The sequence below is a fragment of the Pangasianodon hypophthalmus genome, chromosome 5 (assembly GCF_027358585.1).
Source record: "Pangasianodon hypophthalmus isolate fPanHyp1 chromosome 5, fPanHyp1.pri, whole genome shotgun sequence".
Classification (NCBI taxonomy): domain Eukaryota; kingdom Metazoa; phylum Chordata; class Actinopteri; order Siluriformes; family Pangasiidae; genus Pangasianodon; species Pangasianodon hypophthalmus.
Window position 1 is genome coordinate 20,267,414 of NC_069714.1, and position 16,269 is coordinate 20,283,682.

The 16,269-nt window shown below is 37.5% G+C and overlaps 1 protein-coding gene across 1 annotated transcript; it reads right to left on the minus strand.

The window, feature by feature from the left end:
* Positions 1-2,469: 2,469 nt before the first annotated feature.
* Positions 2,470-15,787, minus strand: actr3 (actin related protein 3). Its single transcript, XM_026912620.3, has 12 exons — positions 15,594-15,787; positions 11,552-11,607; positions 10,257-10,381; positions 10,014-10,124; positions 8,099-8,194; positions 7,719-7,826; positions 7,310-7,453; positions 5,799-5,972; positions 4,969-5,061; positions 4,186-4,311; positions 4,008-4,091; positions 2,470-3,432 (listed from the first exon to the last, which is right to left on the minus strand). Exons 1-12 carry the CDS (start codon positions 15,635-15,637, stop codon positions 3,337-3,339), a joined length of 1,257 nt encoding a protein of 418 aa, XP_026768421.1. The 5' UTR covers positions 15,638-15,787; the 3' UTR covers positions 2,470-3,336.
* Positions 15,788-16,269: the final 482 nt, after the last annotated feature.

Sequence of the window (16,269 nt, forward strand, 5' to 3'; positions counted from 1 at the left end):
AATGGTGTGAATATTAATGCCACAGCCACAAAGCCAGTGCAAAATTGAAAAGCTGGGGCATGTGGAACACATGTAGTGCAGGATTTGACATAAAAAAAAAAAAGGTGTATATGGTATATGGTCAATAAGGCTTATTTGGTATGGTAAATATGGTAGCATATTAGATTTTAAAGTAAACTATAATCATAATTGCAGATTTAAAATAAAATCGTAAGTCCAGACTGCAGAATGTTACGCTTAGTTTAATGGTATTTATAACTATAACAGATGTGTTGATAATGTTGTTTATTGGCCAAGTATGTTTTGACATACCCATTACTCATTTGATGTATTTATTAAAATTATTTAAAAATTAGCAAAGCTGTGCAGGTTTAGGTGCCACAGATACCATGCACTGATTATGTTATGGCTGTACCATGAATAAAATATTTGCAGAACAATAAATAAGTTGTGTGCATGTGTACAATTAGTGACATGATTTTGAGTACCATACACAGCACTATACAAATAGTCAAATATTTAATGTCTGTACAGTTCAGAGTTTTACCTCACTGATCATAGACATACAGTAGCTTAGAAGAAGTCAATCCAGTGTCTTGTGGGAAAAAAACTGCTTTTTTTGGACTTATTAATACAGAATAAAGAATAAAGAGGGGCTGTTGAAGGAATGGCAGTTTATAGATGCTCTAAGTGATAATAGGAAGCTATCACAACATGTTGTAAATGTAACTATTAGTGGTTAAAAAGTGTGTTGTGTCCTGCAATTAATTAAAAAAATGCAATTGTTGGCAGAGTATAAGAGGAATAAAACATTTTGAGACATTTACAGGAAAATAATCTGCATGAGGTACTAACATACTAACCCCACAGCAAAAAAAAAAAACAAAAAAGCCATCTTAGCTAGTGAAATTATGTAGTATTTCAAATGTATTTAGTATTTCATATTATAAGATTACAATAAACCAAATACATTCTTATTAAATCTATTTCTAGACGTTTTTACTCATTTCAAGCTCAAAATAGACTTTTTAGTTCATTTAGTTCTTGTAAGAAGAAAATCTAAAGCTTGAAATGTGTAAAAACATCTAAACACAGGCTGAATAATATTATATTTGATTTATAATAATAAGTATTAGATAAACTTGCCCAATTTAAGATATTTTCAATGATATCTTCACTGAGATTTTTTTTATACATTTTTTTTTTGCAGTGTATAATCCTGTTTTTTTATGATGGAGTATGAGTTGGATGTTTAAAATGGCATTTGAAGCATTCGCAATTAATTCATTAGAATTCTGACAATTTCCTCATGTCAGCATGGTGCATGGATCAAATCAAGAGCTGTAATGCCATGTTGTGTACATTCACACACAAACCTAATTCCACTGCAGATGGATGAAGTAGCCTACAGATGCCAAGACTAAGATTATATGTCAAAAGAGAATAATGAAGCATATGCTTTTTAGAGGCACTGTGCAATTATTTATTTATTTCGTTATTTATTTATTTATTTTTGGTAAATAAAAGGATATGAGTCATGGTTCTGTAGGTTTTCACCATACTGCAGGGAATAATGCCTTCATTTGTTTGAGATCCACTCGCAGAGTTTGGAGTAAAACAGTGCCCTCTTGTTGCCAGCTGAAGCAGTGCAAGAATATAAAATGCCCACTTGCTAGCCGGGATTTTCATCCCAACAATGCAATTATTGTTAAATGTAAATAATAATAATAATAATAATAATAATAATAATAAAGGGCCTGCAATAAAACATTTGAAATTTTACTGTCACAAAAATGCTTTTTTGATCAAAAGACCTGTCTGCATGTAAATATTTAAGAATACATAAGCAACAGAAAGTATGTTATATATATATGTGTAAACCAAATGAATAGAAAAAAGTCCTTACTTGGTTAACTGTATAATAATTATGAAATGTAAAATGTTGTGAGAATCATACACTAGGATGTGTTTGCCAAGTTCATGAAACCTAGCAAAGCAGAAATACCAGATAATGACATAAAATTGCCCACAAGGGTTTCCAGGATAAAGCATGTTTCATCAATATTGCACCTGCTTTTACAGGTCTCTGAAAGGACAGAATAAAGGAAGGCAGTTTTTCCCCCCATTACACACATCTGTTTACTAGCATCTACTAATATTGATAATGTAATCATCATTTAATAGTTAGCAATATTATTTTCATTTCCTTTCTGCCAGAACAATTTGCCTTCTATAATAACTTGAAATGATTGTTTGTCTCGAAAAGACCAATGAAAAGGATCAAAGCATAGAATTAGAAAATAATCATCTCTAATCTAGCCACTGAAAAGCCTTTTCCAATACTCAAAATGACTGAATGGTTTATTATTACAAGAGACGCTGAAGACAAGCAAATCTTGTCTTATGCTTTGGTGGTTCAAGCACTGTATATTATAAAAATGAACCAAAAAATCATCAAGAAGAGAGCAATTTGTAGAAACATTTTTAAGCCTTTATTGGAATGTTTTAGGCATCGCATTTACAAATCCAAACCTGCTGTAATTTGGTGTTCAATGAAATATAAAAGTCCACTAGGTTAGCAATACTGGTCCGATAGTCATTCCTGTTCAAGCTCATTATAATCCTATTATTATTGATAAACGCATTTCCGTCCTGTTAGGGAGGAAAATGTAAATATATGATATGATTGGAGGTAAAAGCAGTCACATATTTAAAACTAATTTGATGAAAATGCAAGAAAAAAAGAAATATATATTTTTTAAATTGATGAAAGCGCAAGAAGAATCAAAGCTGTGGAACAGTCTTTTTTTTTTTTTTTTTTTAATCTGGTCTGAGTTTCCCCCCTGCTTTGCCTGTTAAAGGACATGAAGCACCTCGAGTGTGATGCAACTTGGGAACAGGGGGAGAAGACTTGCATGGTCAATTTATTTAGGTATAAATCGCTTGAGTCGCTTTTTACTTTAAACATGAATAACACCAGCAGTCTTCTGCACCACTACCATAATGAATGTCGATATTATTGTTTACTCACATTTTTACTCAACGGGGGATTTTTTTTTTTATTAGACACCCACAGATTACTGAGCAGAGGCAGAGAAGAGCTGGAGTCATTTTGGTCTAGTAATCGCATTTTCCCTTATACTGGGAACAACATGAACAAACGAACGAACGAACAAACACAACATTCATCATCTGGATCCAGCAGACAGGTTTGGTGTTAACCGAAATGAGCTCTCTCTCCAGTGGCCTGCTCTTTGTTCTCCCCAGCCCTGACCACCCCAACCCCAATCCCTTTGTGTATATGTGTATGCATGTGTGTGTAGGTCTGTGGACTCTTTAGGACATGACACCAAACACAGGGTTGTGGCGACAGATGCTGGGGCCGATTTCCTCATAATCCTTCTTGGTGTGACACACCTGGTAGAACTCAGGCTAGTTGACAGGAAAAACACACACAAGCAAAGAATTGTGTTATAAAGGCATGTTAACTTTTCAGTGGGAAAAAAAAAAAAAACAATGTGTAGTAGTGGTGTAACGCAATGACACAATCTGTATCTGTAGCTGTTTAGTTTTCCAAATATTCATATCTAAAGGGAACGTGGCCTAAAGTGGAACTTTTCTTTTGTTTGCTTGCTTCTTTATTTATTTATTTAATCAAATATAAACAATACTGTGCCCCTGTAAACACCGGAAAAATCCAGAGGTAGAAATGTCAGCAAATTGCTATCAGATCTTGTGAATTGTGCCAGACTGCTGCACCTGTCTGTGATATGTTCTAATCAATTTATTTGATTCCCAAAATATGAACAAACCAGTAGCCTAATTTAAACCACAGCAGCCCGGACCAGGCTGTTACTAAGAATACTGTACATGCATCTTGCTTTGTCCGGAATGAGTATTGCACCTCCTGTCGAATCTGCATTTGTATGAGTTTAGAACAGTGTCACTTCATTCTGATTAATATATCCCTATTGTGAAGTATTGGTTAATCGGTGTGTGTAACTCACTGTTGAGGCCAGCATGGATCCTCCGAACCACACAGCGTAGCGCTGCATGTGGTGAGTGATGACCTGCACATCAATAGGTTTGGGCTGCAAGAGAAACAAGACCACACACATGATGATCATAGAGCAACACTTCAACAACTTATTTTCTTTACTCTAATGCAGGAGTTCTCAGTCAGACCTTCAATTTGCCACCGCTGAGTTCTTCACTCAGTTTGAGACGAGCATCCACGGTTCTCTTCAGGTCCCTCTGCAGGCGCCGGCCGAAATCACGGAACATGGTAGAGCCTCCTGACAGAACAATGTTCTACAGAGGAGACAAACAAAAAAAACAACCCATAGTGAAACCGTGGACTCGCTCAGAGTCATGGGATGAGGGTGGGTGCAAGGAGGCTCTCAAACTTTCTGTAGCCAGTGACCCTGTTAACTGTAAAATACAATGCACTAACCTTTTTGGCACATATTTATTTTTATGAAAATTATGACCTATTCAAATATTAGGCTAATTACTTAAATGTGTACAATAATATTCTGGCTTGTTATTGGGGTCATGGAGCTTTTATTCCTGAACTTTACCTCAAGAGAACACAGTAGGCTATAGTTGAAATTATTTATAGACCGAATTGAGTTTTAGATTAAAACCATTCAAGTACAACAATCCAAGTAACCCGTGAAATAGGCCAACAGTCATAAGAACTCAATAATAATTACAGTAGCTCTGACAGTGTATTGTGATTTCCAGCACTATAAAAAAAAAAAAAAAAAGAAAATGACCCGGGAGGTCGCGGACCATTGGGAAATGTAGTAAAGATGTAAAGCAAAAACTCATCCAGGAACCGTGTGGTTTTCATTCTAGTTCCTGAAGAAAGTTATGGCAGCTCAGTGGAAATATGACTACTGTCAGCATACAGCATAATAAATGTAAAAGGATTGTAGCAATCAACTGCTCCTCTTCGAGTCTTACCTTATAGAGAGGACGACGCACATCAATGGGACAGTTCTGGATAACCTCATCAACCACTTCTGAGATTGGCTGAGTGAAGTCCGGATTGGCAAACTGTCAGACACAGGCACAGAGTATAAGAGGTCTATAAGGGCTATAATGTAGTGCTGTTTTCCTCATGTGCATTTTTTTTTTTTTTTTTTTTTAAAGTGTGAGCACTTTCTGGGTGCATCTCAATAATCTAATTGATGTGTCATTGATTCCTACGTTCTTTAGCCTGTGACTCAGAAATCAACTGTAGCCATCTTTAAGCATGTATCCGCTCTTTAAATGCGCTGAGGAATCAAGGAGACAGGAGATAGGATAGGAGATAGGAGGCTACTGGATCATGGATACACAGGTGCTTCCTATGGCAAGTCTTTTTTAATTGTAGCACATGATGTAAGGTATATGGTATAAATGTTCCTCTTCTTCAATTAGTTTAAATATTAAATGTTAATTTTTTTAAAAATTGGTACAAAAAAAAACTTTGCATAAAAATGAAATAACACGTCTGAAAAAATGTGCATGTGAGAAGTAATTTTTGGTATAGACTGAAACATATACATTTATGTGTGAAATGTAATGTTTACACTGGCATTAATTTTAGAGTAACTCTTCTTAGAGCAAGGATGTCTTTTGGCTAATACATTTTGCCCTCGATTCCTACTGTCCTTGTTTCCATCCTTTCCTCACGTCCTCAGAGAGAGGAGCTAAGAAGCGAGGGGAGGAAATGAAGAGCTGCAATTAAAGAAATGAGTAGCACCCCCTGTGTGTATGTGTGTGCGCGTGTGTGTGTGCATGTTACAGACCTCAGGGTGGAAGAAGATCTCTGGGCCAAGGAAGCGCTCGTATCCCACATCGATGGTAAACTCTTTCTTGCTGATGGCATTAATGCCGGTGTACTGCTTTATCCATTTCGAGCCGTCTGTGTCGTACTTATTAAACTCCTTCACCAGGTCAGGACACACGTAACTGAAGCGCTCCTACGGAAAGAACACACACACACATTTGTATTGCACAGTATTTTGGGTGCAACAACTCCTGAAATATATTTTCCCGCTGTATGCCAGTGAAAGGCCGCGTCAGAACTAATGGCTCATGTCAGAGTAATGACTGGAAGCCTGGGGGAACAACTTCATTATGCGAAACTAAGCGAAGCTCATCCAAGTTAAGCTCCCACACAATCTTCCAACTGCATGCACAGAAGGAAATAAAACACCCTGGCAATTCAGGACAGACAAAATAACTGATGCTTACACAAAACAAACACTAATGCTTCAGTCTGAAAAATATCAAACATTTAAACTAAAATACATTTCAATACAAATGTCAACCTTAATAGTTGTGTGAACATAGAAGCAAAATCTCTTTTACATAAATTGCCCATTTAGAGCTATATTTAATTTCCTCACACTGATTTTTTTAAGGGAATGGCATCATTAAATCCCTAAAACATGAGGGACCATGTCACACAAAGCAGCATGTTTCTAGCAGCTAACTGCACTGTTTCAAGAGAAGGACAAATTAAAATTTTAATTCAATTAGTAAGGCTAGAATTGAAGCTGGATTATAAAAAGCACTTATTTCATTTTTACTTTACTTCAGTTTATACATGCAACAGTTACTTATGCAGCCATGGGATTTCTAGTCACATCATAACCATTAATGCAAAAAATGTCATATCTATAACCCTAGTTTCTCCTCAGTAGTGTGTATATACAAAAAAGATTTAAAAAATAAATAAATAAATAAATAAATAAAAACTATATTTTCTGTATTCAATCAAGTCTCCCAAAAACACTGTGCATGTAATGTCAAATCTGTAATGCTGATACTCTTGCTATAAATCTGTGATATGTAAATAAACTTCTGAATACTGGTCTGTGTTCTCTCTGAAATGGTACATGACCTGATATGCAAACATTCTCACTGATGCTAAGCTCTGTGCAGACAATGAGCCACTTTGCAAGTCAATACGAGTTCCGCTGTGACCTGCATAACGCTGGAGTTGCCCTAAAGCACTTTAGAGATTTACACGGAGAATTTCTTTTTGAAAATCATCCACAGCATTCTTGATTTAGTTTTAGAACTTTCAGTCTATCCCACACTCTACAAGCCAAATTACAAGATATTGCAAATTAAGTTTAAATATTAATCAAATTAACATGAAGCGTTTTTGTTTCAGATGGACAAGTAGGTGGCAGCTCTTAATAGCTCAGTAAGCCCAGTGGGCCTTCAAAAAAAAAAAAAAAAAAAAGGCCTTGACAGGAACTGAAAATATGGTGACTCAAATTTAATTCAGTTACACACACATGCTTACCTTGACAGCTTTAGCAGTCTCGAGGGACTGCTCAGGTGGAATTCCCACCTCTCTCTCTCTCAACAGTTGCTGTGTGAAGTAGGTAATGTCACGGCCTGCAATGGGGATGTGCTTTATGCAGCTGCCAATCACATAGCCTTCTGCCTAAAACACAGAAATACAACAAAGCAAATCATCTTTACCTACCAATGACAGCCAACTTTACAAATCAAAGCCACTATCACATATTTTACCAACAGAATTTATACATGAAATTAGAGTACAAAGTACAAAAACCGACATATCTTTCCTTATTATATCACCTTTATAACCTTCACTGTGAATAAGGATGAACAAGAAATCCAAGAAGTCTATTTGCATATGTGCACAGCATGTATTATGCGTGTGTGTGCACATGTATGTGACTGACCACAGGGATGACATGAGTGACTCCATCTCCACTGTCAATGACTGTACCGGTCAGGGTCCTCTCTCCAACCTGCCGAGAGGTCCAGGATGCTGCTAGAGCCAAGACAGCCTGAAAACACACACACACACACACACGCGCGTGCACGCACACGCACACACACACACAAAACACAACATACTAATGTAAATACACCATGATGATATTTAAGAAGAAGAAAAATCCATATACAGTATACAGTGGAACAAAATGTTGCTCCAAGGCCATGCAAGATAATGCAATACCATGCAGTCACTTCACAATGTTCTGGTAGACCAATATAATAATAATAATAATAATAATAATAATAATAATAATAATAATAAAGTGCTGTCTGTATGTACCTGCACGGCAATATAAAGTCCCGGCACATTAAAGGACTCAAACATGATCTCTGCAGTGTATTCTCGGTTCTCAGGTGTGTTTAGAGGAGGCTCAGTCTGAAACAGATTCAACATGAATGCACACACTTCCATATATACACGTACACACATGCAATACTCAAATATCAACAATATCACACTACTTCCAGCACAGCATCCAAATGCACTTGTCTAACTTCCATATTTCATTGGTGATTTATATGGTCAATGTACTTATAACTGTGTGAAGTCATATTACTGTGTTAAAATATCAGCTTGATAGTTAATAGGCAATCTGGTTGTAAACTAGCAAGCTTTAAAAAAAAAAAAAAAAAAAAAACAAAATTTAAATAGCAAGATCAAAGTTACACCATAAAACTGATGGCTATATAAAAGCCAATTTCATTCATTCTTCTTCCGTAACCACTTTATCCTGGTCAGAGTTGTGGTGGAATTCAGCAAATCAGATATTTTAAGTATATTATTACTCATGTCTACATTTATACAGAGCATGTGTAAGGAATAAAACCCAATAAGGTGTGCTGTTTTGGGAAAATAATCAATGACACGGTTATGTGATGGGCCTCAAAGCAAAGTGAAGTTACTGCTACTACCCAGAAGTTTATTCTTTTCCTAAAACAGCAAGTCCTGAACTGTTCCTCTATTCCTCTTCTATCACAGCAATTTAAAAAAAAATGCTAACCTTTATTTATTAAACAATAGCCTGTCATACTTTTTTGTTTATAGTTACATTTCAGGCTGTGGAACATCCTTGAAACAAATTAGTTTCATGTTTTCACATATGTCGTAATAGTTGTAACATTCATTCATACACCAGCCTCATTTTATTAAGTTAAAAAGACAAAAATGCAGCTTATGTTAAAGAGAAAGAATGCCCAAAAAATGCCTGTGCTGGAAAACCTGAAAAAACAACTTTACATCTATGCAATTCAGATCAGTTTTATTTGTACAGTGCTTAAAACAACAGACATTGTCACAAAGCAGTTTTATAGAAGTCTGGAAATAAAATTTAAATTTATCCCCAATGAGCAACCCCGAGGCAATGAAAAACTCCCTGAGACAACAAGAGGAAGAAACTCTGAGAGGAACCAGACTCAAAAGGGAACTCATGTTCATCTGGGTGACACCGGATAGCACGATTATAAATCATTTCTCTTCTATAATCATATACTATAAAGTCAAGAAGTGTGTTAAAATGAAACTGAGTATGAGCATCATTAGAGTTTTAACTCTAAGTTTCTTGTATCCAAAGTTCTCTTGTATCTTGTATATCTTATAATTGAAGTTATCAACTGTTCAGATATTAAGACTTGAGTGTAAACTGTTCTTAGCAAATTCTGTTTTTAGGCTATCCAAGCATGAACATCCACAGCCAACTTTAGTGTGTCTGTGTGGTGCCACCCAGAGTAAACCCATGGTGGTACCTCTGACTTCTACCTCTGAAGTGCTGACACTGGAGACTCCTTCCAGAAAAGTTAACTAAACCTCTCACAGACAACGTTACCATATCACTAACTACATGCTTTTTCTCATCTGTGGAGCATAAGCCATAAAAGTACAAGTTGTTACTATAGAAACAGTAATGTATTAGAACAAACGCATTAACAGAAATCTTGCAACCAGCACTATAGTCTCACGAAGTCTATAGTGAAGTCTGACTCGTTAGATGCCCAATGATATGAATAAACTTTTAAGAAAAAAATTGGAACATTTACTAAATGGCAAAAACTTATTTCTGTAGAAGTAGAAGTGGTGAGGCAAAGTCAACAAAGGCATATTATTTCTAAAAAAAAATTTAAAAAAAAGAGAACTGGAACCATTTGTTCTGCATTATATTAGTATTTTTTTCCCCACGTAGTAGTGATGCATTACTTACCAGCAGGAAGTAGTGGTCCTCAGGCTCCGCCCTCAGATACTTAAAGATGACCTGTTCCATGAACCTTTCCATTAGATCCCAATCCTCTACGATACCGTGCCTGATGGGCCACTGCACGTAAATACAGAAGAAAGTGAGCTAGAGCATTTAACTTCACAACGAGCACCTGTGTCCAGAGCAGCACCACTGTCATGTTTAATGTTGCACAGAAATGTGGATTTGTGTAGAATTACAGCTAATCACCTTGGTCGCGTAGGTGGGCTTGTCGATAGCCTCGTCTCCGATGAAGAAGTCGAGGTCATCCACGCCTTTCATCATCCTTCTCTGGGCCTGGTCTCCCACCTTCGCCGACTCTTTGATGGCAATGCCTGAGTGACAGCAGAGGATGATGTGATATAATGAAACTGGCTGAAAGCTGCAGATAACATTATTGGGAATAAAACTACCCAAAGAAAACTGATTAAATCTATCGAAATCAAAATGTCATACAATATTCATTTATTCACATCAACCCAGAGACAGCTTTTTGCTTCAACCTCTACCTGTATATGAATGTATATTATTTTAATTGTTTAGTAATACATGTTCTTGGGATATATTCTTTTGTAAGCAGTCCATAACTTGAAACATCTGGGAACAGGAGATGTTTCTTCATCAAACACACCAGGATTTGTTTGTTTGCAATTTCGAGATACAGTCTTCACATGCCAAACAATTTAATTTCTGTTTTAACTTCCACAATTAAAATTTCATGTCACAAAAATCACATACCCATGCTATGCTTAAAAGTGGCCATATAATTAAAAGACATCTTTGTGTGTTTGTGTATATTATATATATATATATATATATATATATATATATATATATATATATATATATATATATATATATATATATATATAGAGAGAGAGAGAGAGAGAGAGAGACAGACAGACAGAGAGAGCATGCAATTCCACAAGGATCCATTCTGGACTTCTTGTTTCCCCCCTTCTATATGATATCTTACCTTTCACAGTTACGTTGATGACATACACAGTTATATATTAGGTTCAGCAAGTGATTACCAGCCTGTTCATAAATCCTTGCTATTTGAAGAAATATCTGACTAGGTGTCACAAAGTTTTACTGTTAACCTAGTAAAAACTGAAATACTAATTACAGGAGACCAATGACAAAGCATCTATTTATTGCTCAGGGTAGTTTCTCACTGGTATGAGATTTTGATTACAGTTGTGTTGTGTTACTCATTAAGAATAACACCAAGTTGTGTTTAATCACCTGCATAAAAATTTAGTTTAGTTAATGGGTTCTACTATAGACTTCCTGAAATTACAAATCTGCCCATTGTAGATAGTAGAAAACATGGCTGCAGGGATCTTTACTAAGTAAAGAGCTAATTTCATGTCTGTTCTTAAAGATGCATACTGGCTACCTGAGACATCCAGAATAACCTTTGAACATCAACATTTCAAACTACACCTTGACCCCCAAGCCATTTAACTGTCATTAAGGGTAAGTGAGACAGTTGTACTCACATGATGGTACGATGAACTGAGGTTCCGTGTTTCCTGCATATCCCAGTTTAGTATATCTGAAACAGAGAGAGGACAAGGCTTTGAGTTCAACAGCTCTCCTAACAGTCCTTACACACACATACTTAATAGCCACAAAATAAGGGTTGTGAAATGGGTAATTACTGTGAGGCAATTTAATTTTCAATGCCCATTATGAGCAGCAGAAATTAAAATTCCATTTATAAAATTTTATATTGCGCTATAATTTTCTATGCATGAAACTTCATTTTTGAGACTACTTTGGCTGATATGTTGCTGAGATCCCTGTGGTCTACATCACTCATCCTTGCAGCTTTACACCGAGCTGACAACACACAAGCCTCTAATTTCTCAACACTACAACTTAATGCAACTAGAATCTGAAGTGCTCTGCTCCCATCATGTTGTCTGACATACAGCAACAGCCTGTAGTTGTTCTGTCAGTGCTGAGTTTGACAAAAACATCCTGGGTGTTGTCTTTCCAGTGAGTATGCGTATCAGCTTCAGATCGCACAGGCTCCAGAGCATCCACTACTAAAAATATCATTTCATGATGCGTGAAGACATTTATACGTCTTCAAGATTCAATTATTAAAACTGTACTGAAAATGAAAGCTCTGTACAAAAATTTTAACATTTTACAATTATTAAGATTCAGGATATTTTATCACCTATTCAGCTGCTTCCAATTGGAGTTTGTAATTGTTATAAAAATACCCACAACACCCACAACAGAAAGGTAGAGCAGCCATAATTAATCACTATATCAATATTATATTATCATGCTTGCTCAGCCATTACCATCATCAGCTTGCACGTTTCCCACAAAGCTTAAAGTCAGATTTTAGTGTGAACTAGTGAAGATGCAGGACTGCATCTTGGCTAAAAGAGATCAGCATAATAAAGCATATTTGCATGTAAATCAGTTCCCCATAAAGGCATGTCTACTTTGGTAAAGAAATTTCCTGACCACAGGATGCCGCAGTCTATGGTAGATGGCCAAGGTTCAGTACAGACCTACAGCTAGTGATAGATTCAAGCTGCGTGAAACCCATAAAACTTAAGTTAAAAGGCTCAAGATGGCGACCTGCAGCCTCAATAGCTCTATAAAGTGTCTGTTTTTAACTGCCTGGAATTTGGTTAGTTTTATCATTAAAAAGAGCTAAAACTACATTTGCGCATGTTTTAAGAGTGTGTCTAACCGTTGGCATGTGTAATGCGTGGAGCTTTAGGTGTGACTTGGTTTGGATAACAGAATGGTGTCTGAATCCTAGAGGAACCGACCACACCTACAAAACTGCAACACTCCACGCTGCCTGAAAAATACGTCCCTATACAAATGACAACAGACGTGCATTTTTCTGTTATCAGACATTCAGAGGTATGTTCATAAACAATCAACAGGTTTCTGTGTAAGAAGCAGGAGGAAAAAGAAATAAAATGTGATGACTCAAGCAGGTTCAAGTTTAAAGGAAAAGGCTTTGCACTGGTTGGGTGTGAGTTATTAAAATAGATTTGTTTCCTCAAGCTTTCTGCATTTTTAAAAGGTATGGCTCATAACCACACCAGAAGGTAAGTCTTTTCAGGGTCATTTAATATGGCTCAAGTAAACACCACCTACAAAGTGTATATATGGTCAGAAAGAAAATATGAGTGCTGTGGCTTTGACTCTCAGAGCCTTTGAACAGGCGGTGTAAAGGGAAGTCGAGTCTGCCTCAGCATGATGTGGTTATATTACTGCATTACGTTAGGGGCTGAAGTTATAAAAAGCAGTTTTGCAGACTAAACCCGAGGAGAAGTGCAGGTCAGCAAACGAGAGAGGATGTGAGGCTTTCACACATCTGATACACACACACACACACACATTTGTGCACATCTGAAGCTATGAAATGTACCACTCTTCCTCATCCATACAGAGAACAGATGCTGGTGTGCTTTGCCTTGCTCAAAGCGAAGAGGGGGAGGAGGGAAAGGTATGCACCATGGAATGTTCAAGTCTCTACATGCTAACACTTAACCACTGTGATTTAAACAGACCAAGTACAGGTCCAGCACACACAGCAATATCTCATTATATACCTATATTTTTATCAAGGCATATGCGCTTCTGATATTAGACACAATTACAGAGAAGGTTTTATTTAGAGATCGGATTGAGATATACACTGGAGGATGGGGTAGTAGAGAAAGATCATGTCATGCAAAATAGCATTATTAGTATGCTTATGCATGCGTGACACACACAGAAAACTATCTTGCGTGTCAAACTTCTATCTTTAGCTAGAGAGTCTGGTACTTTTTGTCAGCAAGCACAGATAAGAACCGCCTACTTTCACAGGAAGAGACGATTTGACCAAGACTGCAAATCTGATTTGAATCAACTACCTTTTCCTGTATCTCACATCCAACATTTTCAAATTCTCCACCTTTTGACGTATGCCATGAAATTTGTTTCAATCCAATGACATCTACCTCCTTTAAAAATTTCAATGCCTCACATCATGTATGCACTGATCCAATTACCAAGTATCTGTATCATTGCTGATTTTACTCTATTTTTCAATCCAATCCACTGACTTACTTTATGGCTGACTGTCACAACACTGGACACATACTGTCTTATGACACAGGTTCCCATCCCTGGTCCTGGAGGATATTTTAGTGCTCTTCCTGCTCTAACACACCCACCTCATCTCAGGAAGGGTCTGATTAATTGGATCGGGTGTGTTGGAAACAGCAAATAGAGACACTATGATGTGTAGGACAGGGGGTACTCCAGGTCCAGGGTTAGAAACGTGTATGCTGGTATAACATAGAGTCTGAGACAATCAGATAAGAGTCTGAGATAATCCGATAATAATTGGATACCTAGAGATCTGATAGTGAGGTTATACTGAAAGGAAATCTGACATCCCAAAAATACTTTGGATGAACTTCTGCCAAATAAATAAATGTATGACAGCAGGCGAATGGCTTTTTTTTTTTGCATCCATACCATCATTAAAATATATTAGATATGTGTGAGTGTGTGTGTGTGTGTGTATCCACACATGCATTGAGACACTAGTATTGCTTTTACTGAGTTTATGCTGTTGCTCTGACAGTGCTAAAAAAGGATGCCATTAAAGCTATAAACAGAATTGAGGGGAAAAAATACTCAAATTAAAGCGGTAATAAGCTACTTGGCTTGATCCCAGTGCATTTAAAGACTGCTGTGCTTTTAAGCAGTTAGAAAAACGTACAAAGGCTACAGTAAAGCTGCTTTAAGGTGGATATAATGCTGTGTTTGTTCTTCCTCTGAGGAAGTGAATCGTCTGATTCTGAGACCCAGCTGCAGTTTCACAATGAACACCACAAGCTGACTACAAAACCCCAGAGCCGAAGTCCATTTTCCTGCAGTGGCTCAAACAGGGAGGAATAATATAGAAGCGAGGAAAACATAAACGCTGCTAAATGCACGGTGAAATGCCGAACACAACCATATATGGACTAAAAGACGAGAAGCAGGAAGCGGCGAGCGCTGTCAATAAAATTAGGAAGTTACAACTGCGCACGCGCAGATCGGCGATCATTAGAATGACTTTTGCAGAATTTAGCATCGATTAACATTTTTGTTAAACACGCTGGTTTTAACGGTGCTGTTTCCACGTGTGCATGTTGTACCTACATGTACAATATTTAAATGTGTGTCCAGTCAGTCAGATAAATATTTTCAAAACGTAGCTAGCAAGCCAATGAAGGAAAAATACAGTCTAGCTAGCTAGCATTTACATAGCCTCCACCCATGCTATTGTCCCTAGCATTATTTACAAATTTCTATGTCTGCCTGTAAAATAAACTCTCAGATAGCACACAGAGTGAAATGACTGGAGTCTGACTGTAAGTACACAGGAATATTGTAAACTGAGCTCTGTAGTGAATACGCTAACAGCTAGCTCGCTAGCACTACACACCCCAGAGCTGACAGTAGAGCTGCTGCTGCTGCCAGTGGATCTGATTTACACCGGAATTAGAAATACTTTACCCTGTACCGCAGTCCACAACACACGCCGGTAATCTCCCAGCCATTCCTGTTGTCTCACAGCCAAAGATGCCTTACTAAACAACGGAGAAATGCTAGAAGTGTCGGCTACAGGATGAATGTAAGGCGGAACCCTTTCACCCGCACTGTGAAGTTTACAGTCACTTCCGCACTCGCTGAGCGGCGCACGGCGGGGAGAAAATGGCCGCCGCCGGTCACAGAGAGGGTGGGGGGAGGAGGGGGCGGGGGAGGAGGAGGGGGGAGGAGGAGAGGAGGGAGGGGGGGGGGAGGAGGAGAGGAGGGAGGGGGGGCAGGGGGGCAGGGGGGAGGAGGGAGGGGGGGCAGGGGGGATGACGGGTTGAGGGGAGAGGGCGAGGGAGGGGAGGAGGGGGCGAGGGAGGGGAGGAGGGGGCGGGGGTTGTTATTATTATTGTCATTTATGGAAAGAAACTATATATATATATATATATAAAGTAGGTCAAGAAATAAATGGACATTAGAAAAGAAAAGGAAAAGAGAAGAAACGAAAAGAAAAAAGGAGAAAATGGAATAAAAGAAAAGAAAAGAAAAAGGAGGGAGAAGAAGGGAAGAAGTGTGAGGTTAGCAGGTTCATAGTTTACTATCGTTTAGCTCAAAACATTACTATAATAATTTTTGGTGACAATATTGATTGATATTA